The 27003-nt window shown below is 43.9% G+C and overlaps 1 protein-coding gene across 6 annotated transcripts in view; it reads left to right on the top strand.

Annotated features, from left to right (window-relative positions):
- Positions 1-2474: 2474 nt before the first annotated feature.
- LOC307211729 (neuronal PAS domain-containing protein 4-like) overlaps positions 2475-27003 on the top strand; it is a 37743-nt gene continuing 13214 nt past the window's right edge. The window contains exons 1-3 of one of the 6 annotated variants that reach the window (XM_079968648.1): positions 2475-2561; positions 6011-6127; positions 18052-18218. In XM_079968648.1, the coding sequence (XP_079824774.1) occupies positions 2518-2561; positions 6011-6127; positions 18052-18218 (328 nt within the window). In that variant the 5' untranslated portion in view covers positions 2475-2517. Of the gene's footprint in view, positions 2562-5127; positions 5147-6010; positions 6128-7085; positions 7160-14271; positions 14592-18051; positions 18219-23982; positions 24057-24107; positions 24367-27003 lie in introns of those variants that run through there. The other 5 variants (XM_079968649.1, XM_079968652.1, XM_079968651.1 and 2 more) reach the window with 5 other exon arrangements.

The raw sequence follows: 27003 nt of genomic DNA on the forward strand, positions 1-27003 counted from the left end.
CCGGCCCAGGCGAGGTAAACCTTGCCGACCTCTGCTCTAACCTCTACACCATTGATAGAACCGGCGTGGCGCATGCAACATGCACAAGCTTCTTTGCACAATTTGCACAGCTCTGTTTCTTGGTTGCAGAAATTGGGGTTCTCTTAGCCCAGATCTTTTGTTAAGTGCAGCCCCAAGCATAACTAGTGGGTGGATGTTTGGATGTTGCTGCACTACAGATCATCACGGCCCTGTGTGATGCCAGAAGCAAAGTGAGATCTTTCTCAGTCTGCAGAACATGCTGTTACTCAGGCTTTGTTCCAGGTTCTTGTAATCACAGGCTTCAGCAAGGTTTCCTGCAGGACTTACAATTCCAGCACAGAATGCTACAGTCAGTATTGCTGATCACTCTTAAATAAACCATGCCAGACTGCAACTCCCAATAGGAACATTTGGGATAAAGGGATGAAGTGCGCGCACACTTGCTCAAAGTTTTGTGTTTTTATCGAAAGAGACAGGGATTTCCCCCCGCTGATTTCTACTCTAAACACAACAAGCTGGACCTGAGCCAAGTGTGAACATCTCTTTGAGACGGAAAACCAGCAACATCCCTGATGAAAGGCATGGCAAACGAAATCTCAACCTTAGGCTAAAAAGCAAAGGGAAACAAAGTGGGGGAATGTAATCTGTGCTCTGAATTGTATAAGATACAGTTTCCCCACAACAGACTTTCCCAAACTGATGTCCATTGGCCACAGCCAGCATGGCCAATGGTCAGGAATGATGGGGACTGGAGTGCAAAAAATCTAGAAGGCACTAGGTAGGGAAAGGCTTCCTCAAAATAATCATGCCAACAGAAACTGCTCTTTATTGCTCCTTCCCGTGTGATTCAGGGAAACCCAGCCAGTTAAGTATACGCACATCATTCACAATTGCCAGGGATGTTGCAGGGCCAGCCTTAACATTAGGTAAGGTGAGGCAGCCTCCCTCAGATGGCCAGTCTTGAGACCCTGTTAAAGGGTAGCTAACTACATGGTTATTCTTAATTCGTACCTGCCATGGGCGGGATGTTCTGTTTTGTGCATAAAATGGGCTGAATCTAGACCTATATAAAAAACGCAGTGAGAATGCTGTTTTAAAAAACATTTTAAAATATATATTGAGTTTCCCATTAGCTCACCATCTCCATCTAGTGTCATATTTGTATAACGCACTTAAAACACATTTAAAATGTTCTATTTGCAGCTGTATAGCTGAGTCCATAGTTTTGGGAAACTGCTCTGGCTTTCTGTGTATATTTTTTGCTATGAGTCCCGAAAAGCGTGGACTGGCCCTCGAGTGCTTGCTTAAGTGTCATCCAAACAGTAATGAAGAACATGAGCTCTGTTGGATTGGGCCCAAGGCGCATCTGCCCACCACCCCATATCTTCCTGAAACAGAGAATCATAGAATTGGGTCATCTAGTCCAATGCCCTGCAATGCAGTAATCTCTTGCCCAAGGTGGGTTTCAAACCCATAACCCTGAGATTAAGAGTCTCATGTTCTACCAACTAAGCTATCCCGGACCTGCACGCCAACTCCTTTGCATCCCAATTAATATGAGGGCACTTGTCTAGACGGTCAGATGATCAAATCAAGTCTTTGGAGAGGAGACAATATGATCCGTTGTAGCCAGCAGAGCATCTGTTTAATTCAGGATTCGGCTGATGATGCAGAGAGGTCGCACACTAAAAAGTAAGTTGCAATGGGGCTGCAACTTCGACAAATGAATTCGCCTTTGGATTTAACAAACCTGCGTCACTAGCTGACCATGGAAGTCACAGCACTTCGCTGTGGTCTTCCAGATGAAGATCTTGCCTCTGCCACCAACTCACTCAGAGGCCTTGAGCAACTCATTGATCTCTCTCACCCTCAGGGCCACTAGCAGGATTTTCTGAGACTGGTAGTCTAGCTAGGCGAAGCCATGGGTCCACCACAGTACATTCGCTTATATGTGCTCAGCTTCAGTTCCCTGCAATCTACGAGGACAGTCATATTCGCCTACCTTGCAGGATTGCTTGCAAGGAGGACAGAGATAACATACGTGAAACGCTTTTTCTAACATGCTGCAATTGCTAAGTTTTGTTATTGCGCTTGCTCCGGAATCGTTTAGTTTTCTGCTTGGAGAATCCCATATAGCTGGCAGCTCTTAAGGGCATCACTGCACCCCCTTCATCAGCGACATCACTGTGACTCAAAGTGAGGATAATCCTCCCCCACTAGGAGTGAAACCCGTAACCCCAATTCCCTGCGGAGATGACAAGCCGGCTTTAAAGAGCCAGAGCCTCCCTTTATTGCTTCCCCTATCAGATTACAACAAGCAGGCTGTGGGGTGGTGGTCAGGCTATTTTTAGAAGCCTGCTTTCTAAAAATAGCGCAGAGATGTTTAGAATTGCGTCACAAGAGGTAATTTTATCCCCCGTTTGGCCTGACGGCCCCTCTCCCCCCCCCCACACCTCCCCAGGAGGGGGTGACTACAAAAGGAAGGAGTTCTTGAGAATGAGGGGTCAGCAAGTTCAGACCCAGACAGAGAGAGGAAAGAGGTAAGAAGTCCTTTTAGGGGATGGTTGGGCCAGATCTGACCAGATTTTGTATGTCATTATTATTATTATTATTATTATTATTATTATTATTATTAGTTTGCTACCCTAAGGAGGTGGTGAAGCCAGCTGTCTTGCAGCCGCCTAAGGCTTAGCACTTGGATTCAGCTGAGTCGCCCTAATTCTAGCCCAGTCACTGCCAAGCAATAAGCCTGGCTTGTGACCCTGAACAGCTCTCTATCAATTCATTACCCGCAGTACCACCCAGTGGACAGCAGAGACATTGAAGCGCAGGGCGCATTGATGCAGCTAACTTTGGATCCAGTTGCCCCCTGGCTCTTGTGATCCAGATGCATGATGATCCAGATGCGCTGGCTTAGTTTTTTTCTATCTGCACAAGGAAAGAGGCTGGGACCATTGCAGGATCAGTTTTGGCTCTCCAGATAATAATAATAATAATAACAACAACAACAGGTGTTGTTGGACTCCAACTCCCATCATGCTTGACCATCGGGGCCAATGCTGGCTGGAGCTGATGGGAGTTGTAGTCCACCCACAACATCTCGAAGGCCTCTGGTTCTCATCCTTGCTCTAGTTCCATGTGATTTGTTCACATGTAAGCTGCGTGCCTTCCTGTACCTTTGAAGCACATTTGAAGCGCCTTCCCACCCACCCCTCCAAGGAACTCTGCAAGCTGTAGTTTGTTAAGGGTTGCGGGGAGTTGTGAGGTCTAAACAAGTGTCCAGAATCATTTGAGGGGGAAACAGGAATTCAAATGTGCTTCAAAGTTATAGGTGGGTAAGCAGCCCCAGGCTGTGTACGTGCCGTACATTTAAAGCACATGACCCCCCCCCCAATAAAAAAATAATTCTGCGATCTGTAGTTTGTTATGTGTGCTTGTAATCATAGGTCTGTGGTGGGTCAACTATAGTTCCTGGGGCTTGGAGGAGCTATATGTTTTAAAGATACTTTAAATGCATGGTGTGTACACAGCCTTCATTTTTTAATTCAAAGATGCAGAGGCTGAAGTCTGTCTGCATGTTAATCTCTTTGCCCTCAGAAACCCTTGCCTCTAATCCCAGATACTTAAGGGCTGGCTGTGGTTGTTCGGCAGCCTAGGAAAGGCACTCGGTGCATGCTCAAGGGTCTCTTTATATTCTGTTTACATGTTGACCTCTGGCACTGAATTCTGCAGCGGAGCCCTTTTTACAAATTAGCTTCTTGGATGTGTCGGAGCGTTCTAGGAATAGATTTCCGAATGTGTTCCTCATTTTAAAGAACCCTCTTCCCCCCGACCTCCTGAATGTACTGCTCAACTTCCATGGTTTTCAATCTCCAAAGTGTCCCTTTGTCTTTGAAGTAGGGCAGTTTTTCTCCTGATGCAAGACTCTGAGCAGCAAGCTTGATGGGGGTAGGAAAATTATATGCATCAAAAACTTTTGAAGCTGGTTCCTATAGAGTTTTGGCAGTCCTATTCCCATCTCTATACAGTGCCGGCCTCTAAAAGATTGATGCTGGCTACTGAAAATTTGATGCTGGGTAGTGAAATTTTAATGCTGGTGTCATGCTCCAACACAGATAGAGGTCAGGGTAGAAAGTTCATTTCCAATTCATAAAAGAGGCAGGAAAACCACAACATACGTTTAAAGAACATGGCTTCCCTCCAAGGATTCTGGGAACTGTAGTTTATTAGGAGTGCTGGGAACTGTATCCCTAAGGGTATGCTTCGGTTCCCATGATTTTTTGGGGAAAGTCGTGTGCTTTAAATGTAATTTAAATGATTTGTGTGGCTGTGACCAAAGTCACTGCTCAGTCGTCACTAAAGAATTAAGCAATGTACAGATGTAGTGTTAGTAAGCCATCGTTCTCATAACATATTAATGGTAAATATATTAAATCCCGATATAACAAATAACTAAGAGCCACCTAGAACACAATTTTAAACACATCATCTGAAGATACATCTCTGGTTTGTGTTTTGCTTTTTATAGTTAGCAACATATATAAATCCAATAAATAAATAGTTCGTTTTTAATCAGGCCTTTGGTTGATCTTATTGACATCCTATGCCCTTTTTAAAATGTGGCTTTTGAGGGGTGTGTGTGTGTTATTGGGTTGTTGTTTTTATTTTGATCATATATATTGTGGTTTTTATGTTGGCCTTTTCTGTGAACCGCCCTGAGACCTCCAGGTGTAGGGCAGTATATAAATTCAAAAAATAAAAAAATTAACTTGGCCTGCTGCCAAACTTTGCAGTGTGAACTGTTCCGGGCTCCAGCCAGTCAGCCATGCCCTTTTCCAGGATACTCCATTACTCCTCCCGCCACAATTTTCCATTCCTGTCCCGCAACAAACAGTGTTCCATTGGCACTAAGCATGCTCAGTCGTCATTGGGCTGTTGGACGTTCTCTGCCTCCTGCTGCTAGCTTAAAAGTCTCCCCCCCCCCCCTTTAAGGTTCTCTTTGTACTTCTGCAAAGCCTTGTATCCTTTCTCCCTTGTGCCCAAACAGCACCCTTTTGGCCACATGAGGAACGATCTTCAGAAGGAGTCTGCGCTTTTAACAGACACCCATTTAAATTTGCTATCTGTATGTCCATATATTTTGATGGGGTTGTTTTATTGCATATTTTAAACTGGTTTTTAAATATTTTGTAAACCACCTGATGCTCTGGCATTGATCAGGTTGTTGTTACCAAAACAGCGGTGGATTTTTATCAGGGCTGTTGCACGTAGCTCAATGCTTTCCTCCCCGTCGCAGCCCCCAATGACAATTCTCAATGGTATAATGAAAGCTTCACTTTTGTTTACATAGGCTCTACCAATATCAAAGGGACATGGGTGGCGCTGTGGGTTAAACCACAGAGCCTAGGACTTGCCGATCAGAAGGTTGGCGGTTCGAATCCTGCGATGGGGTGAGCTCCTGTTGCTTGGTCCCTGCTCCTGCCCACCTAGCAGTTCAAAAGCACCTCAAAGTGCAAGTAGATAAATAGGTACCGCTCCGGCGGGAAGGTAAATGGTGTTTCTGTGTGCTGCTCTGGTTCGCCAGAAGCGGCTTAGTCATGCTGGCCACATGACCGGAAGCTGCCTGCAGACAAACGCCGGCTCCCTCGGCCTACAGATCGAGATGAGCGCACAACCCCAGAGTCGGTCAGGGGTCCCTTTACCTTTACCAATATCAAAATCTAACAATATCCATAGTAGTCAATTTTGTTTCAGTGTTCACATGAGCTCAGCACCGAACTAGATGTTATAGGAGAACCCTGTTATTGAACTTCCCACATTTATTTTTGTTAAAAGGAGCTAGGATGGGACCCGTTTGGGACTGGGCTGTGGCCAGGTGAAAGTACTGCACTAGAGATAATCCTTTACCTGACAGAACTATGACTTAGCATGGCATTGGACACAACCCCAAGACTCCCTCCCTCTGCTCATTGTTTTCATTGCTTTCCAGAACGATGACCATCTTGTGTGAAAACTGCCGCAAGCCAATCAGGACGGAGAGCTGCATCTCAAGATGCCCAACTGCATCAGTCTCCAGGCGGGAGATCAGGACCACAAAGCCATTCAGGTTAGAGACTATCCTGCTCTCTTTCCCTACCTGAGTCTACATTGCGGGCAGGGCGGGCGAAGAACCAACTGCCTCCAGTCAACTTTCTTGTTGCAAAAATCCTCCTATACATGCGTACACCATCTAAAAATAATGTTGCTGTCCCCCCTTTAGAACTACCGGTGTTTCTGCTTTGTGTCCAAATTTAATAAATTAAACTACTTAAACTAATCAGCTGAGGCACACAGCTACAATCCTCTGCAGACGTACCATGGGATGTGGAGCAACTTCCAAGTAAATACATCCTATCTCATGTTACGTTTGCTTCATGATACGTTTTTTCAGGTTGCATCCCACGGCAACCCAGAAGTACCGGAAAGGGTTACTTCCAGGTTTCGCTGCTCGCGCATGCGCAGAAGCACTAAATCGTGCTTCGCACATGCGCACAACCACCAGATCGTACGGCGCTTCAGGTTGCTGGCTTTTCATCTTGTGAACGGGCCTCCAGAACGGATCCCGTTTGCAACCAGTGGTACCATTGTATACATAGGATTGCACTGTAAGAGTCTCTTCATTTCAAACCAGCATCCCATATGCCTACTGCTCAACTATTCCCAATTTACGGTAAGTAGGGATTACAGAAACCATTCCCGGCTTCTGATTGGATCCTGGAATGTCCCATTTTGGGGTCCAGAGCTCTGGCACTAGTCAGCTGGCTTGTGCCGAGCACTGGACCAAAAGCTGCTTGTTTTTTTGGTTTTGCACAAGTCAGCTGGCTCCTGCAGGAGCACTAAAAACAAGCGTCCCAGTTGAGACCACTCAGATGCTGGAGGGTATGCATCGGTTATGGCAGGGATATGGAACCTCTGCAACCTTCCAGTTGTTGCTGGACTCCAACTCCCATTGTCCTGACAATTGGCCATGCTGGCTGGGGCTGATGGGAGTTGGAGTCCAACAAGACCTGGAGAGCCACAGGTCCCCCATCCCTGCGCTAAGGCTTTCTGTGGCTGGAGTGTTGCTGGTGTTCTTTCCGTAGCCAGCAGCTGATGCTCAGTGAATAAACACCATTAGTTCCTGACAATATTTTAGGGTTAGCAGCACAGCTGTTCCGAAGCATCTGCAAAGCACTTGCTTCCTCTGCTGGGACAGGAGATGTGCTCAACGCTAGATGCCAGCAGCAGAGCAGAGAGCAAACCGGAGCGGTTCAGCCAATGCCAAACCAGACTTGTCACCTGTGGCAGCACCGTCAACTGGCAGAGGCTGTCCTAGGCCCACTAACCGATGAATCATTGAGGCTGCAAATGTTTACATGGCTGGACTCCAGACGGAAGCTGCGGGTCCTATCTATCTCCAGGTTGCACATGAAAGCATTTCTAACAGAATTGTAAAGTGGGAGGCATGAAATCCTCTTCCTTGAAGGACTGGCTGGATGAACATCTGTTGGAGAGTCTTCTAGGGGAGATGCTTGAGTATAACGTGGACCTCGTTCGGCTATATTCATGCCATACATTTAAAGCACTATGGTCCCTTCTTTAAACAGCTATGGCTTCCCTCAAACGATTCTGGGAGCTGCAGTTTGTTTAGGGTGCTAAGTGTTGTTAAGAGCAGTGCTTTCCCCCCAAAAAATAATGTTTCGGGGTACTCTCATTTTCCTACTCATATTGAAATACTGTCCCTCAATGAGGCCAAACTTAGAATCACAAAAGGTTTAGGGGTATGCGTCCCCTCAGAAAAAAAGCACTAGTTAAGAGAATCCTATTCCCTTCACAGAGCTACAGTTCTTAGAGTGGGTTAACAATCTATTTCTTTTCACAGAGAACTCTGGGAATTGTAGCTCTGTGAGGGAAATAGGGAGTCTCCTAACAACCCCCAGCAGTCTTAAACAAACTACAGCTCCCAGAATTCTTTGGGGGACGCCATGACTGTTTAAAGCAGTATCGTAGTGTTTTAATGTATAGTGTGAATGTAGCCTAGAGAGATCCATGTCACACTTGAGCCTCTTATAACCTGCTTATTTACCTGTTATTCAGTTCTGAAATCTTTAAAATTCCTCCCCCACCAACATTCAAGTAAAAATGTGTCTGTATGTGTGTGAACAATAATTCACAGATACGGATGCACGATCAAATACATGCATGTTATATACACATTCTCCCAAGGCTATTTAAGTTGTGTGTGTATGTTATATTATTGTGCTATACAGCATATGTAATACAATCATTATTAGCCAATGAGAGACTTTTCTTCCACAAAATCTGAGGATCCAAGAACAATTTTTGGGCGTTACCAGCAAAAGCTCCTCTCTCCTTTCCTCAGTGCTCAATATTAATTGAAATCTGCAATCCTAAATGTTGCAACTGGGGAGTAAGGCCCACTGAATTCAGCGGGATTTACTTCTATATCAACACGCTTAGGATTGTGCTATGAGTGTTGCCCCATAGGACACATTTCTACATCAGATAGATGACGCTGCATAATCCCCTAGTGACCACCAGGACAAATACCCTTAGGAGAAGGAAGTTGATTGGCTGGGCAGAATAAGGGGAGTTCATGGTTATTCTTCTACTGATTATTTGTAAAAAAACAAAACAAAACAAAACAAAAAAAGTCAAATGTGCTTGGGCTACATGTACACCAAAGTGCACATGTCCCTGCCCTCAAGCTTACAATCAAAACAAACTTTTTAAAGCCAGGAAAGTGCTTGGATTAACTTCGGTGGAGCAAAACCAGTACAGTGGTAACTCTGGTTATGAACGCTTCAAGTTATGAGCTCCGCTAGCCCGGAAGTAGCTGCTCCTGGTTCTGAACTTTGCCCCAGGATGCGAACAGAAATTGCATGCCTCGTGCAGCGGGAGACCCCATTAGCAAAAGCGCGCCTCAGGATAGGAACGGTTTCAGCTTAAGAAAGGACCTCCGGAACAAATTAAGTTCGTAACCAGAGGTACCACTGTACTTCAGTTTAAACACAGTGGTGAGGGAAGGGCCATAGCTCAGGGGCTCTATAGCTCACAGTACCTGTCCAGGTCCAATCCCTGGCATGACACCTTTCTGAAGCTCTGGAGAGCCACTGTCTGTCTGCATAGACTAGCTTCCTGCCAACCTTGTGCCCTCCAGGTGTTTTGGACTACAGCTACCATCCTTCTTGACCATTGGTCATGCTGGCTGGGGCTGATGGGAGTTGTAGTCCAGCAGCATCTGAGGGGCACCTGGTTGGGGGAAAGACAATACTGAGCTAGGTGGGCCTATAGTCCAGCTTGATATAAGGCCAGCTTATCCCTTTTTTTTAGCACTGGCCCCTGGGGAGATGAGTCTACTCTGCACCACCAGTTCTTTAAAGTTCCCAGTTCCAAGAGATGGGAGTGCTGACGCCTGTCTGCCAGCTTCCAGCCCCTTTGCACAGCTGAATGCCTCGCATGGCTGCGCGGCGGTTGTCATGGGAACCATCACATACAATAACTGAAGTGCATATTGAATTTCTATGCTGAATGGTCCACTTTCAGCAGCACAGAATTCCCCCCGAATCCATCTGCTCTTTTCTCCCTCCTGATCTCTAATGCTGCTGTTTCTTTATTGATTACCCTTTTTCTAAGCTCTCCCTGGGGCTCCTTTGCAAGAGAAGAGAAAGAGAGAGAGAGAGAAGTAATGCAAAACAAACAAAAGAAAACAGGGTTTAGCCAGCTAAAAAGTAAATGCTTTCTTTAAAAAAGCAAAACTGAAGCATGGTCCTAGTCAAAAGATGCTTTCTGTCTCTGGATGAATTGTGGGTGGTCAGACACAAAGGAGGGCAGAATCTTTGTTTCTGAGATGGGAAAGCACCTGCGACCCTCCAGATGTGCCCCCCTGGCCAGCCTGCCTGGGGGAATCAGCGGTCAACATCTGGAGGACCACAGATCCCTGATTTCATAGTCACAGACTACTTCTTTACTTCTCCCTCCATGAAAACTGCACATACTCAAATCCCTTCTTTTGCACAACTATGAAAAAACAGGAGTCCTTCTGCCCCCGTTTGCGTCTGTTCCCCTGCTTCATATGGTTGCTGTTCTGCACCAACTTCAGGCTGAGCAGAAATCCAGGCTGCTACATTCCATTCCTTTGCCAGGCATGGAGAACTCCAGGCCCAGGGGCCAAATGTGGCCCTGCAAAGCTCTCTTTCTGGCACTTGGGTCTTTCCATCTTCAGCCACACACCCTCTCCACAGGTCACACCCCTCACCAGCCCTGCTTTGCACCCTCCTGGGGTGTTTTTGCCTGGCTGGAATGAGTCCTTGAACTCTGATAATGCCTCTTGCTTGCTGTCAGAAGCGAGCCAGCAGTAAATCATACCCGGCAAGTTGGAGTTAAATCTTTGTTAGCAAAAAACAACAACAACAAGTGGCACAAACGTGGTGGGAGTTTCAGGCCTAATGAGCACAGCAACTCATCTCCATCTTGCCCTCCATGAAGCAGTTGCTGAGACTGAAGGTCCTTGCCTTCCTTTTTTAAAAAATAATAATAATATTTATTACTTTTTAAAAAGGAAACAAAGAGAAATGAGAAAAACAAAAAAAGAACAAGAACAAGAAAAAATAAAACAATACAATAAACCATACAAAACACAACCTCAACACATCACCCAACACAATGAACAAAACAAAACAAAACAAAAACAATTTAAAAACATACATCATACCTTTTCCATATTCTAACTTTCATTCCCTTATATCATGGACCTCCTCTCACCTCCCTCTTTGTATTCCACTTGCATTAATTGTTTTAGCAATTCCTTTCCATCTTTCTCCATTTTCTATCATATAAATGTCTTAACATATTTTTAATCTTATTTCCATTAAAATTAGTATACTTATTTAAGCTTAACTCCTTATAGCATTTCTACTAACGCCATGAAAATTCATTCCAACATTTTCCTGTCACTCATTAATTTTACAATATTTCTATATATAGACTTTAAATCTTCCAGTCTTCTTCCACCATCTCCTCTCCCCGGTCTCGGACTCTGCCAGCCACTTCCGTCCACTCCATACAGTCCATCAACCTGGAGATCTTATGTCCGAGGCTCTTAACTCTCTTCCACATCCCTTCTGCAGTTCTTCTTCATATTCTTTGATGCTAAAGAGCAGATCTTGAGGAAACTCCAATCCAGCGACACCTCCACTCCCTCTCGACAGGTCAGCCAAATTTCCACAATTAAGGCTAGGATCCATAAAGTATTTCAGGGCATATTTCAAAATTCCTCCAACTCCAAAGGCCCCCCGAGCTCCAATCTCCTCCTGACCCAAGTCCATATTCCAAAAGTCAGTTAATCCCTGCATAGAGGGATCTTTCCAACTTTCCTTTTCCAGTCCAGGCCAGGCTCCGATCTTCAGAGTCTGACTTTTTCTAGTTTCAATCATAAAGGGCCTCAACTTATAGTCTTCAATTTGCCTCTGTAAGACTAAGGCTCCCCCTTGTATTGCTTTAGGTTCGACAACAGCAACTTTCTCCTTCTCCTTTTCAGCAATTTGTCCTGCTAAAATAGATTCCTGTGTCAAATCCTGAATAATTTCTGTATTGCTGCTCACTTTTGGTCCCAAAATGTCAGTTTTAGTAATCATAACATCCAATTTTTTATGAAGCTGTTCCAGCAAATAGTTTATCTTACAAAATGCAGTTACTAAGGCTTCTCCTGTCGACATTCTCGAATGTCCAAGGTCAATCTCTAGTTCCCACACTTCTTATCAAGCAGCTGGAGATTTCCCAGCTCCACTCTTGTAACAGTTTCAAAAGCTCCCTCTAGAGGGAAACAGTCTCCACTTGTATCAATCCTTTCAAAGAAAGCTCAAAAAGTAAAGTTGGTTTCAATTTTCAGTTACTTTTCCTTCCTTTTAAACGCAGAAGCGGACAATGAAAACAATATATTTCTCTTATTCAACCGACTGTCAACATCTGTTCTCTTCGCTGTCAATGAACTCTCCCAAAACGTCAATCACTGTCAGTCCGTTCCCAGGTTCAGAGCAGTGGCAATTTAATTCTAAACAAAAAAATCCTTCCAGTAGCACCTTAAAGACCAACTAAGTTAGTTCTAGGTATGAGCTTTCGTGTGCATGCACACTTCTTCAGATACACTGAAAGATGCACACGAAAGCTCATACCTAGAACTAACTTAGTTGGTCTTTAAGGTGCTACTGGAAGGAATTTTTTGTTTTGACTATGGCAGACCAACACGGCTACCTATCTGTAATTTAATTCTAATCACTCTCTCCTTCAGGATACACGGTCCAAAATTTCCCCCTCTTCTCCTGCTTCCAAGGGGGGTCTAATAATTTCAATCGATGGAAGTTTAATCCTTTACATAAGGCTTTCCAAGACCTTAACTTGTAAGCTCTTTGCTTCAGTCTATTTACAAAAGGGGAAGGCGGCCTTCCTGTTTTGAACCTTCCCCGTTCGATGTCAAATTAAGGTATTTAAAGATCCAATTTTCCGTACTACTCACGGGTTGTTGTTTAAAGTCCTTGCCTTCCTACAGCCATCTAAGTTTCCTCCTCTCTGACATTTCCCCCAAGCAATCAGAGACTGCGCCTGCTTGCAGTCTTTCGCTGCTCTGCCTGTTTCATGCCTCTTCTGGTTCTGGGAGATCAGGGGGAGGGGATCTCATTGCAGCAGGAGGGGGAGACACCCATGCTTCTTCACTATCCTGACTCATCTCTGCCTCTTTGTCAGTGTTTTGAAAAGGAAAAGATTCTGACCTCCTTTTTACTCCTTTGCCTAGTCCTCAGACCTTAGTTGGCACAAAAGAGTCTTTGAGAAAGAGTATTCTTGCAGAGTATTGCTGCTTTTATTCTTAAAAAGTCTTCTTCTCCAACCATGACCGACAGCTTTTACACACACCAAACGCAACCAGCTTTCTACCATCCAACCAACCAACCAACCCACACCACACACTAACATTGACCACTCTATATATACAGGTACCATTTGATGAAAGGTTGCATAAGTCATTGTAGGCCGCTGACTTAGTTCTTTTAGCATTAAAGAAACAGCGGCCAATTTTTAGCCATGACACTCTTGGCCTCCCACATCCAGTTCTTCAGCTTCTGCCTCTGATTCTGAACTTCTCTCTGCCTCAGACTCTCCCAGCTCACTGAGCCCTGTTACCTCTTCAGCTTCCAACTCCTCCTCTTCCCAGTCTTCTCCCTCTGACCTCTCAATGTTGTCCCACCACCAATCTCTGGGCTCTGAGCCTCCTTCCCTTGGGGGTTCCCCAGATGGTGCCTTCCACCATTCCTTTGCCTAGTTGGAGGACACAGAAAGGTGTGCAGGTCTCTGCAGAAACTAATCTACTCTACAAAGGTAACATTTGCATCCATTGCTCCACCTAAGTCAACTGATGGAGAAGGAGTCAAGGGATCTCAGCCTCCATCCTGCCATCAGGAACTCAGTACCACCTCTGCTGTTGGGAACAGACTGTGCCCCTTGGAGAAGCATATTCCTTCAAGCACACCAGGCTCACAGAGGGAGTATCACTGGCAGGAGAAGCATGACCATTTGTTGAGACATCTCCACAGATATTATCTGGCCTCAGACTCCTGATGCTGTTCTTGGTCTCTGCTTGTAGCAATCCGTACCTGTAGTTTGACCTGTATTGCTGTAAGCCTTGAACAAAGCTTTCTCTCTTTCCTGCACGTAAGAGCCTCTGTCATAGCATTTGGGATGGCAGCCGCAACAACATGGGATCGACACCACTGAAGGCACTGAAACTTTCTTTTGAGTAAACCTGCAGTGGGTTGTGCTGTTAAGTCAGAACTGTGGCTAATGCATTTTTTCTCTGCCACTGTTAAGTGTGCAAAGCATTAAGAAAAACACCCTATAATTCATACCTTACAGCACAGAATGATCATTAATATTCCTGTTTTATACTCAGAAGGCACTGAAGCTGACAGAAAATGGCTTGCTCAAGGCCATCCAAAGAATTCATCATCGATGAGCAGAATTCTAGATGCCCAACCTAAGGAATGATCTAAAAGTTAGCACCCTCCTCACCTTCCTGATATGAAATGGGTGCCAAAAAACCCCTTTGTGTGGTGGTAGCTCCACAGAGGGGGCTTAACATTTGAAAGCAATTCCCCACATGGATGGATAAGGCCCAGCCACGTGATAAGGTATCATACTAGTTGCCAGTGATGTGGACACTTGACACCCTCCAATATTTTTTATCCAGTATGCACCTTTGTCTTTTGCTAGAGCCGGCCCTGCCTTTAGGCAGAGTGAGGCCGTTGCCTCAGGTGGCAGATACTGAGGGGTGAGAAGTGGCAGTGAAATACAGCAGAGTGGTGTTTGCACCATACCTGCCCTGCTCCCCCTAAGCTAGCTTGTTGCCCTCAGGCTGTGTAGGAAGATGCTGTCCCATCGCCATTGTTGAAATAAGATTCAACAGCCAGTCTAGTGAGTTTCCGTACATGGAATGTGAGGGGCTGGGCTGCCATCTTGTTCTTTGCCTCAGGAAGCAAAAGGTCTCAGGCTGTCCCTGTCTTTTGGAAAGTCCTATGTAACCCTATGCAAACCAACTGCTTGGCAAACTATGAGTGATTTTCCCTCAGTCCAACAGTTTCCTCTGAGGCCTGGTTGCTACCAAACTGTTAAACCTGGGGTAACCTGTATCTCTTCACACTTGATCTTAGTCAAAAGGCTGGAGCTGTATCACTTCAGATAATAATAATAATAATAATAATAATAATAATAATAATAATAATAATAACAACTGCCACCCATCTGACTTGGTTGCACCTGCCCCTCTGGGTGGCTTCTGACAACTTGAAACACAGTAAGACATTAAAAAAACATTAAAAACTTCCCTTCAGATCTCTTCTAAAAGTCAGATAGTTGTTTATTTCCTTGACATCTGATGGGAGGGTGTTCCACAGGGAAGGTGCCACTACAGAGAAGGCCCTCTGCCTGGTTCCCTGTAACCTCACTTTTTGTATTGAGGGAACTGCCAGAAGGCCTTTGGAGCTGGATCTCAGTGAAATCTCACACAATTGAACACATCTCCATTCAGAAAAATGCGCTGCACCTAGAAAAATAGCAAGTCAAGAAGGAAGCTGGGATAGAATCCTTCTCTCTGGCACCTGGCTTCCTTTACGGATGGATTTTGGGTTGTTGGGGTTATTTTTTATATATATAAAGGAGCGTTCTGTCCCCCTGAAGTATGAAGTGGAACATCCAAGACTGAGATTTACCATGTCAGGGAAAATTAAGCCTGAATCACACAGGCCTGAAATGGTCTCTCTTGAACAGTTTAGCACAGTCACTTTGGGCCCATTATGTGTCTGAATGCTGGTGAAATTGTCTCTTCAGTGAGAAATCATATACATTGGGGAGAGTTTTCATTTTCAGAAAAAGTCTCCTACTGTGCCGTTCACTGAGCCTTAAGTTATAAACCCATCTGGAATAGTTGCTGTTCGCACCACTGTGAAATGGTCCTGTGCGAGGAATGATTCTCTTTGTCCCCTTAAGTGAGGTAAAACATTATTCTGACAACTATGCCTTCTAAATTTTAAAAGGCAAAGTTGTCATAATAATATTTTACCTCATTTGTTGTTTCCAGTGGGGAACGATTTGGGGCATCATATAGTGAAACACTGGTTGTATGAGAGGGAATTTGCTTAGTTCTGAAGCTTTTCTCCTAAAATGGATTATTCCCGCTTGCACCACATGGGATACACTTACAAGGAGAGATCTATGATGAATTTGTTTGTTTTTTTTATAAATATTTATTAAAATTTTTTGAATACAAATGCAAAAATAATCAACAATATAGATATCATGACAAATTTTCAAAACCTCTTTGGACTCCCTCACATCTCCCGTTCCCACTTACATCTTCTTAAATTTTAACCAGCAAATTATCATCTTATTTGTATTCCTAGGTCCCATTCTTTTAAACATAGTCTAATCGTTCTCCAAATGGTTTATATTTTCCTCGATCTACTTATCATCCTAATTCCATCTAATTTAGTGGTGGTCAATTATTTATGATCTAGCATCCTTCTTAACATTCAACCAAATTACAATGCTTTTTTAAATAAATCTTAAATTTCTTCCAGTCTTCTTCAACCTTCTCTTCTCCCAGGTCTCGGATTCTGCCAGTCATCTCGGCTAATTCCATATAGTCGATCAGCTGCATCTGCCATTCTTCCAGTGTGGGTAGATCTTGGGTTTTCCAGTGCTTAGCGATAAGTATCCTTGCTGCTGTTGTTGCATACATAAAAAATGTTTGGTCCTTCCTTAACACCTTCTGGCCGACAATACCCAAAAGGAAGGCCTCTGGTTTCTTAGTGAAGGTATACTTAAATACCTTTTTCAGCTCATTATATATCATTTCCCAGAAAGCCTTCACTCTAGGGCAAGTCCACCAGAGGTGAAAGAATGTTCCTTCATTTTCTTTACATTTCCAACATTTATTATCAGACAAATGGTATATTTTGGCAAGTTTAACTGGGGTCATGTACCATCTATATATCATTTTCATTACATTTTCCTTCAAAGCATTACATGCAGTGAAGTTCAACCCAATGGTCCACAACCTTTCCCAGTCCTCAAACATAATGTTATGCCCAATGTCCTGTGCCCACTTTATCATAACCGATTTAACCATTTCATCTTGTGTATTCCATTTTAACAGCAAGTTGTACATTCTTGAGAGTATCTTAGTCTTAGGTTCTAACAGTTCTGTTTCCAATTTCGATTTCTCCACCCGGAACCCTAACTTTCTGTCATTTTTAAAAACTTCGTTAATCTGAGCGTAATGTAACCAGTCTCGCACTTTGTCTTTAATTTTCTCCAAACTCTGCAATTTCCAGTTGTCTCCATCTTTTTCTAATATTTCCCAATATTTTGGCCATTTGGCCTCCATATTGGGTCTTTTTCGGGCCATAGCTTCCAGCGGTGAAAGCCACCTTGGAGTTTTATTTTCCAGTAAGTCTTTGTATTGAGATCTATGATGAATTTGATTCCATTAGCTTTTAAACGAACGAGAAGCTACCTAATTTGTTCTCAAACCAGTGCTCAGATGGAAACACAGCTCTTCTTCAAATTTCACACTTCTCTAAAAGTGGCAGGGCAGCTCTTCAACCAATGTGTATGAAAATGCAGAGACTGTGTGTATGTGCAAAAATGCATTGCCTTGGGGGAAATAATGCATTGCCCTGGGCAAACTGCCAAATATACAAAAATGCTGGTGAATTCTTATGAGGGGGGAGGGAAATCACACATTGCTGCAGAAATGTGAAGAACTGAATTTGAGATTGGAAAAATGGGAAAGTGAGGAGAACCCAAGTTGTCAGGTGTCTACCCCTATACATAAAGTATATCTTTTTTAAAAAAAATAATATTTATTAAAGTTTCAAAAATTACAGAAAGAAAAAGTAAAAAATGCCACATTAAACAAAAGCAAAACAACACATCACAATATTAAAAAAAAACGGGGAAAAACAGAGAAATAGAACCCGTTAAACAAAAACAAAAACACAAAGAAAAATGCATCACCCATGTAAAACTGAGGTGAATTTTTTACTTAACTCAGTCAAAATGGCAGTGGAGATTAGGATCCTATCTGCACTATACATTTAAAGCAACCTGGGAACTGTATTTTGGTTAAGCGTGCTGAGACCTGCTAGGAGACCCCTATTCCCCTCACAGAGCTACAGTTCTCAGAGTGGTTTAACAGTCAACCCCTCTTCCTCATGAACTGTGGGAAATTCACAGCCTCTGTATGTTTCGGGGTGGGGGGCGGAATCAACTTGCAGTCTTATATTAGAGCTACAGTTTCACAAGACCTCTTTATTGTATGAAAATTGGGGGTGGTCATGTGAATCAAACTGTCTCATATGTTGAGAGTGTTGTAGGAACTTTGTGGGGCCGTGCTGAGTAAACTGCCAAGTTGTCTCATATCTTGCAACTCTTGGTCATCAGGTCAACTAAAGGTGCTTCCAAGGCTCGCCGGGATCAGATCAACGCTGAGCTGCAGAACCTGCGCTCCCTTCTGCCCATCTTGGAGCATGAGAAGGAGCGCCTCTCATACCTTCATACCATGGCTCTGGTCTGCTTCTACATACGAGAGACGCAGCTTTTCCCCCCAGGTGAATATTAAACCTCTCTTGCAATGACTGTTTCGATTAATGCTGACTTTATATGTCCCCAGAATGCGGTGAAGTTTCTAATTTTTTTTAATGCTTTTTATTGGTGTTTCATTTAATACAAACAAACAAAATACAGTAAAATTCAACAATCATTTACTCACATTCTTTCCCCACACTCTGTTGCACGTTGACTTCCTTCCCTCCCTTCAGCAGGTTTCTTATGTCAATTACTTTTCCACAGTTTCTTACTGTATCCAATCCTACCTACATCGTAAGATTTATTTCAGTCCTGCCAGAGTCTTCAGGTTTCTACAGTTATTATTTATGTACCCCATAAATTTACTCCAATCTTTTTGGAATTTTGCTTCCTCCTCATTTCGGATTCTACAGGTCAGTTTTGCTAGTTCCACATAATCAACCATCTTCATCTGCCACTGTATTGTTGGTAATTCTGGTACTTTCCATTTTTGGGCTAACAAAGTTCTGGCAGCAGTCGTAGCACACATAAATAACCTTTTTCTATTTCCTCTCCCATCAAGCCTAGCAAGAAAGCTTCCGGCTTTTTCGGGAAAGTGTATTTAAATATCTTTTTCAATTCGTTATAAATCTGTTCCCAAAACTGTTCCATTTTCTCACATGTCCACCTTGCAAGACCTCTAAAAAACCCCACGCTGCTCGGAATTCCCCTAAGGGCTATTCCACACTTCTTTTCCAATGGCCGCAGCAAACAGGAAGTCTAATGTGGAGAAGTTTCTCCAGTGTGATGTAGGCCTCCCTAAGGAAGCTTGGACAGTTGCAAGAGGGGGACACACATTCTCTTTCTGCAGCAAGGGTGGGGAAATTGTAGCTGCCCAGATGTTGTTGGGACTCCCATCAGCCCCAACCAGCACCGCCAGTGGTAAGGGATGGTGGGAGATGTGGTTCAGTGACATCTGGAGCACAACAAGTTGGTGGCCCATTCCTGCTGTAAAATGTTTGCACATGTGGCGAGCGGTCACAGTGCTGACCTCCCTCTCACCAATCTTGCTTTATCAAGATGTATTCAGAAAAACAGCAACGAAGGTGGGGAGGACATGATACCTTGATTTAGGGTGGGGTGAGGAGAAGTGACTATTGGATTGAATAATCTTAGGAAATCTCAAGTTTGTAAGTAATGAGTCGGTAGGCAGCCTCCAACCTTACTCCCATGCAAAAGCTATTCCAGAAGATGAGTAGACTGAGTTATATATGACACAATTTAAAGTACATTCAGCACCTATTTCAAACACACAAATCCTCCCTAGCGGCCTAGAACTGTCACTTTCCCCTCACAGAGCTACAATTCTCAGAACCCGTTACAAACTACAGCTCCCAGGATTATTTGAGGGAAGCCACGTGCATTAAATGTGTGTTGAATGTGCTTTGAATGGATGGTACCGATCTTCCTCGTGTGTCTTTTCCAATGTTCACTATGCCAAAGATAACTCCCTGTGGCGTTTTCACATCTGTTTGCTTGCATCTGTCACAGGGGTGGCTTATAACTTCCTTTTATGAAAATATTTATAACTCTCTTCTTCTTTGTTCTTTGGCATCACTCGTAGCCGAGCAAGATTGTCTTCCATGAACACGGTCTTAACAGTGAGTCCATAAGTGACTGTGGAGGCCAATTCTGGATTCATACATTCTTCCACAGTGAGGACATAGATTTCCAGGTGGAAGTAGATCACGGTGAGGGTTTGCCAAGTGTGTCTTCCTCTTAGCTCGTTTCTCCTTTTCACCCTGAGTTCGTGCTTCCATGACACCTTGGGCAAAGGCTCTTCTCCAACTGGAGCGCTCGCAGGCCAGTGTTTCCCAGTGATCAGTGCTTATACTACATTTTTAAAGATTTGCCTTGAGAGCGTCTTTAAACCTCTTTTGTTGTCCACCGGTATTTTGCTTTCCATTCTTAAGCTGGGAATAGAATAGTTGCTTTGGAAGATGATAATCAGGCATCCGAACAACATGACCAGTCCAATGAAGTTGACGTTGAAGAATGCTCTATCAGATTGGGATCTGAGCAGAGAACGAGAAGACATTTGAAACAGTCGCTCCATTAATACAGGAGGGTCTGGGGTGGGCATGGGAATTGCTCACACTTACCAAGATGGGGCAGGTCAGGGTGGTGGTGAGGTCAGGACTCCCTAAGCTCATTGGTGGCTGCACCTGATTGGACAGGGTGATGGTGAGGTCAGGACTCCCTAAGCTCATTGGTGGATGCACCTGATTGGACAGGGTGGTGGTGAGGTCAGGACTCCCTAAGCTCATTGGTGGATGCACCTGATTGAACAGGGTGGTGGTGAGGTCAGGACTCCCTAAGCTCATTGGTGGATGCACCTGATTGGACAGGGTGGTGGTGAGGTCAGGACTCCCTAAGCTCATTGGTGGATGCACTTGATTGTCTCTGTCAGTGCATCTATGGAGCGCCCCCTACCTTTACCCCTGCAACATTCATGGAAGCGTTAAGGACTGTCACAGGACACCAGACCCCTCCATACCAGCTGCTCCTGTATTAATAAAACTAAAGGGCATAAAACAATAAATGCCAACAATAATCTTAAAGCACAGAAAAGCTGGTTTCCCTATTATCAGTTAACAATAAACACCACCACTGTGAATTCAGACTGGAAATGTTCGTACATGCGTTCTGCAGTGGTACATTTTCTCTTGTTTTCCCTTCACAGGGGAAACTGCAGTTTTCATCAGGAAAACGGTATAAGGGGAAAGGGTTAAGCACCCTCCCCTGCAAACGCCATGGCCCCAACCTGACCCTCCACCACTACCAGTGGAGGGGGGGGGGGAGGTGGCTGAACTCTAGGAAATTCTGGTTGTGGATCTTCCTTGTCATGTCTAATTGCACCCTTATTTCTATTTAAAGGAAATATAGGAGAGGTAGCAAAGAGTAAGTATACAGCGAGCAAGCAGCTGGCTTTATGAATGGGAACACTTTATCCATCATGGTCCCCTCTAAGGTGTATTTTACCTGAAGACATTTTCCTGTCTTCCCTTTTTCTTTTTGAGTTGTCCCTGAGAGGATCAGTGCAAGAGCTAACATGCCCTTTAGCTGCATTTTTTACAAAAACACACACACCCAAAAACATTTTTTGGTTTATTTTTTGCAGTGCCATTAGATCACACGATAAAGTGAAAGAAGCTGCAATGACCTTGATATTGTTCTTCCGTAATTATGTTCCAAGACGGGCATGTTCTGTTCTGCACAATGTACTGCCTGAAAGATGTTGTTCTCTTCTAATCTATAACATAGAAGGAGGAGCTCACTTGGCAGAAAACAGCAAAGACCTACATCAACCTCACGGAGACGGATTTCTGCGGAGAGAGGAATTTGCTGTGATAGCCTTGATTAGTGAAACTGACTAAGTAGCGAGCTGGAAAGCAAGTGCTGAGGGAATGCAATCTGAGTTATTCAGACTGAAATCCTACACTTACCTACTTGGGAGTAAGCCTCTTAGAACTCAGTGGGGCTTACTTCTGAGTAGGCAAGTAGAGAATTCTGTTGCTATATGTTGGTGTGTACAAACCAAACATTTGAAGTGTGTTTCTCACCCCAGAACCCTGGGAGCTGTGGTTTACCCATCACAGAGCTATAGTTCTCACACCCTAAACATACTACAGTTCCTAGGATTCTTTGGCAGGGAGTGTTTTTAATTAAAAGCATATACACAGCCTTTGGCTGCAATCTTGTATGTTCTTAAGGTAAAGGTAAAGGGACCACTGACCATTAGGTCCAGTCGTAGCCGACTCTGAGGTTGCAGCGCTCATCTCGCTTTATTGTGTGAGGGAGCTGGCATTTGTCCGCAGACAGCTTCCGGGTCATGTAGCCAGCATGACTAAGCCGCTTCTGGTGAACCAGAGCAGTGCACGGAAACACCGTTTACCTTCCCACCAGAGTGGTACCTATTTATCTACTTGCACTTTGACGTGCTTTCGAACTGCTAGGTTGGCAGGAGCAGGGACCGAGCAACAGGAGCTCACCCCGTCACAGAGATTCGAACCACGGACCTTCTGATCAGCAAGTCCTAGGCTCTGTGGTTTAACCCACAGCGCCACCTGCATCCCTGGTAGTAAACTCCACTGAATATAGTAGGATTTCCTCCTGAGTAAACATGTGTAGGCTTGCTCTGTTGAAATGGTAGTCTGTTTTGTGCTACTGTTCAGGGTGAGCAATGGGAGTGTACAGAAATGCCTTCCTTTTCAGAAGGCTCACAATTTAAATTTCCACAACGGTTAGAGTGTAAAAAGGGGAAAGATTGAGGAGGGGGGAGCATTGAATTCCTTGTCTCTTGCTCCAGGAAAACCTAAGAGCAGGCTGCAGATATTTAAACACTGAACCTTTCTTAACACTTCCCCACCAAAGATCCCCTCCTTTCTAACCCCACCCCACCCCCATCTTATTAAACCATCGATAAAAAAATCTGCAGCCAAATCCCCTCTTGTTGCCTCTTTTGTTTCTAAGGGCTGCTCCAGGTGACTTCTTTTCTCAGCCTTCCTTCTGATTCGCTTGCACAAAGCTTATGCGGAGGTTAGACTACATCCAGTGTTTTCTGAGTGTTCATCCTGATTTGTATGCAGGGGGGTTATATGGTACTGGACATTCATCCTGCATTAATTCTAGTGTGCTTACTAGGTGTTTTTATGTATTCCCATTAATCTTGTTCATTCCCTATTTTTCAGTGCATTTCCCCATCACTTTCCTAATCACAAAAAAACTATTAATTTTCTGAAAAGGTGACAGAGCACTTTAATCTAAATTAATTACACAAAAGTAAATTTTGCAGCATGCACATGCATCTGTCCTGCAAAATACTGACAGCCTGAAGCCTAACACAAAGGAATGCTTTGAGCCAGATTTCTTCCTCTGCATTGGCCCAAGCCACCCTCCCTCCCTAAGCAGTAAGCTCCTGTGTCAATATTGCTCATCAAACTGCATGTGACACTAACGAGGGATGGATGGATCAGTCTATTTCATGTCCATGGCAGCTTTGCATGCATTCACACTTAATGTGTTCTGCATGAGTCACTTCCGCCTCATTTCTGCATTACTCTACAAAATTTCTTTTTAATAATCCATACAAAAATTCCTATTTAAATACATATGTGTATTTTATCTCAATGCACACATGCCTAAAGATGGCTTGGTCATAAAATATGCATTTAAAACACATTTTAGTAAGTTTGTTTGTGCTGAGACCTATCACAAATTTCAGAGCGTTGTGAAATCGAAAGGATAATTGTTCTCACATCTGAGGGCAGGTTATTTTCCTTCAGGATTCACAGAAACTGAATTCCTAAAGCATCTCTGTGTAAAATACATAGTTAAAGGTATGTGTATCTCCCCCCCCCCCACCGGAAAACTCAGTGTGCTGTGCATCCTGATTAGGATCAGGACCATAACAGATTTAACTCTTTGCTCTCATACCATGATCTAAGTGAAAATCCTCTTCCTCAAAATTGCTATTTGGCACAGGAGAGAAATTTCCATCAATGCAAAAGTGAACATCTTTGCTGTGCTGGATAGCAACTTTAGAGGGTCAGGACGATTCTCATCCTGGCCTGGCCTGATACCAGAATCCATGGAGAAGGAGGCAAGGCTGGTCAGAAATCTCAGGACCAGGGAGAGCTTCAAAAATAGTTGAGAGCACTCCACCCCATTGTGACTAACTAACCTGACATTCTTAAAGGGCCAACACTCTGCTCTGGAGAATTGTACTTCTCGTCCATTCCCTAGCCTCACACCTGGTGCACTCCCTGTGCTGCTGAACTGCTGAGATCTTGGAGGTGGCATTTGATGCCTAAAGCCCTGGGGTAGGTGCCTGTGAGGTTCTGCACTCTGGACCTACAGATACAGGAGATTCTTCTGGGGGTGCTTTGTTCCTCGGCCTGTCATTTCATGCTCTCAATCAGCTGCAGAATCAGAGCACCCTACACTTGGTCTGGCTTCTTGGCTACAAAGTCTGCAGCCTCTGACGTGGAGACTTGGCTGCTGATGGACTCTGGGATCACGACAGGGAAAAAGGGGAAATCAACTGCAACAAAAAAAACATTTGGCCTATGCATCTAAGTCAAGGCAGTCTGCATTCAGCACCATTTAGCAACAGTGGCACAACCTCCACAGGTATAGCTCACCTAAGAGGTGTGGTTTTGACATGGGCAATGGCATACTGTACGGAGTGAGCAAGTGAGCTCATTGCGATGCCTCAATGCTTCAGCATACATTCGCTCATACTTTTCCACTCTTGCGCCATTTGTGCCTTTTACCTAATTTGCACATTCCCACCTTTTTAATTATTAAAGTAGTCATGCCGTAGCACTTACATTAAAAAGCCTTTTAGCGTAAATTTCAACATTGATTTTGAAAAACGCTGCCTTTCCACTTGGTGCCATTTTATCACCGTTGGGGTTTTTGCCTCCTTCCTCCGCTTTTCACATGTACTTATTTTCCTTCTACTTTTTAGCCTTATTCAAGAAATTGCATAATGGTCTGAATTTTTTTTTAAAAAAGTGTGGTAGCACTCATTTTAAAATGCAAAAAAGAGAGAGAGATGCTCAGATGAATTGCCCCCATTCTGCCCATAAGTGTGGATTAAACACAGGGGGAGATATACGCACACAGTAAGCTCTATACTCCTCCTCTTCAGCTTAAACATTTTAAAGTAATTTCCAGGACCGGCTGTGTGCTAAGTATTGCAATCAGTATGTACTTGAGAAATTTGATACAGTCAGAACCTTGTTTGATTAGATCCCTCTTCCTCCAACGCCCCCGCCAGCCACCTCCTGGAGATGCAACATTAAAAAATAGCATGGTTTTGGAAGTAGCTCTGGGTCTACAATGACCCAGAGAAACTCTGTGACACCCTGACTCTAGACATCCTTTTTATTGTGCATTTGTTATTATCTGTGCTCAAGATGGCATTGGGCTGGTTATATGCAATCCCATCTTAAGTACTGTTCATGCCTGCAAACATTTTTGTTTTTTGTTTTTTAAAATAATATTTATTACTTTTAAACCTTACAAAAAAGAAGAAAAAGAAAAGGGGAAAAAAGAAGCAAAAGAAAGAAAAAACAATACAATACAATATATAAACAATACACAACGCAACATTAACACATTAGACTAAACAAAACAGAGCAAAAACAATTTTAAAACATACATCATACCATTTCAATGCCTTATCTTCCATTCCCTTGTTTCGTCGACCTCCTCTCACCTCCCTTTTTGTATTCCACTTCTATTACTTGTTTCAGCAATTCCTTTCCATCTTTCTCTATTTTCTGTCATATGACATGCCTGCAAACATTTTTTGGGGTGGACATACTGTTTTGTTTCAAACTGGTGTATGTCTCACTACTTCCTGTGTGAGAGCCAGTGGAGGTGTAGTGGTTAAGAGCGGTAGATTTGTAATCTGGTGAACCGGGTTCGCGTCTCCGCTCCTCCACCTGCAGCTGCTGGGTGACCTTGGGCCAGTCACACTTCTCTGAAGTCTCTCAGCCCCACTCACCTCACAGAGTGGTTGTTGTGGGGGAGGAAGGGAAAGGAGAAGGTTAGCCGCTTTGAGACTCCTTTGGGTAGTGATAAAGCGAGATATCAAATCCAAACTCTTCTTCCTGCTGAAACCCTGTAACTTTTTATACTGGATGTTTGTGGCGCGGGGAAGGGGGAGGTGTCCTGCCTTTGTTCCACTATAGTGCAAAAGTGCTGCTTCGGATTACTATAGAGTGATAACACAGGCAAAATTGTTTTTAAAATTGTTGGCTTTAAATGCGTTTTGATGTATTTTGATTACTGTTTTTAGTTTGTTTTCATTCCTTTGTATTTTATAGTGTAGGTTTTTTTTAAGTTTGTGAACTGCCTTGAAACCCAGCTTGGCGGGGAAAGCGGGATATAAGTACTTTAAATAAATAAATACACACTGGGAAAGCATCGCAGAACAACTAACAAAACGGAATGGTGTGTAGACAGTCCATTATAAATCTGCTACTAATGCACGGTTATTGCATCAATGGCACGTCCAGAATATACCTGCAAGAAAAATGGGGCTGGGGCTCTGTCCTGGCCCACAAATGGAACCTAAGCTTAGCTCATAATCATAGAATTGTAGAGTTGCAAGGGACTACAAGGATATTCTAGCCCAGGCTTCCTCAGCCTCGGCCCTCCAGATGTTTTGAGACTACAGTTCCCATCATCCCTGACCACTGGTCCTGCTAGCTAGGGATCATGGGAGTTGCAGGCCAAAAACATCTGGAGGGCCGAGGTCGAGGAAGCCTGTTCTAGTCCAACCTCCTGCAATGCAGAAATCTTTTGCCCAACGTCAGGCTCAAATCCACGATTCTGCGAGTGTCATGCTCTTACCGATGGAGCTATATAATGATGCTCTTCTATGCAACTTAAATATTAAACCAGTCTAGGTTTAGTTAGAAAATACCCTGTTCTTTTAATTTTAATGCAATGCCCCATTACATCTGTCACTTTACTCCTGAATCTTTAATAGTACTTTAATTAAAAATCTGGAGTTGAATCACAATGCTTTACTTTAGGGGAATCTTACCCACACGACGGTCCTGCCTAATGCTACTGAGCTGATGGAAGAAGAACAGACTAAATCCCTATCCGTATGTTCAACAGAATGCACACATGAGGGCTTAAACTGGGGAGGGGGGACAGGCACACACAAGCAACCCCCTCCCCAGCATCTCTGTCTGCCTGGGTTACGCCTGTCCCCAAACTCCCCACATTCAACAGGAACGTCTGGCG

This window comes from Podarcis cretensis (assembly GCF_951804945.1).
Source record: "Podarcis cretensis genome assembly, chromosome: 3".
Taxonomy (NCBI): domain Eukaryota; kingdom Metazoa; phylum Chordata; class Lepidosauria; order Squamata; family Lacertidae; genus Podarcis; species Podarcis cretensis.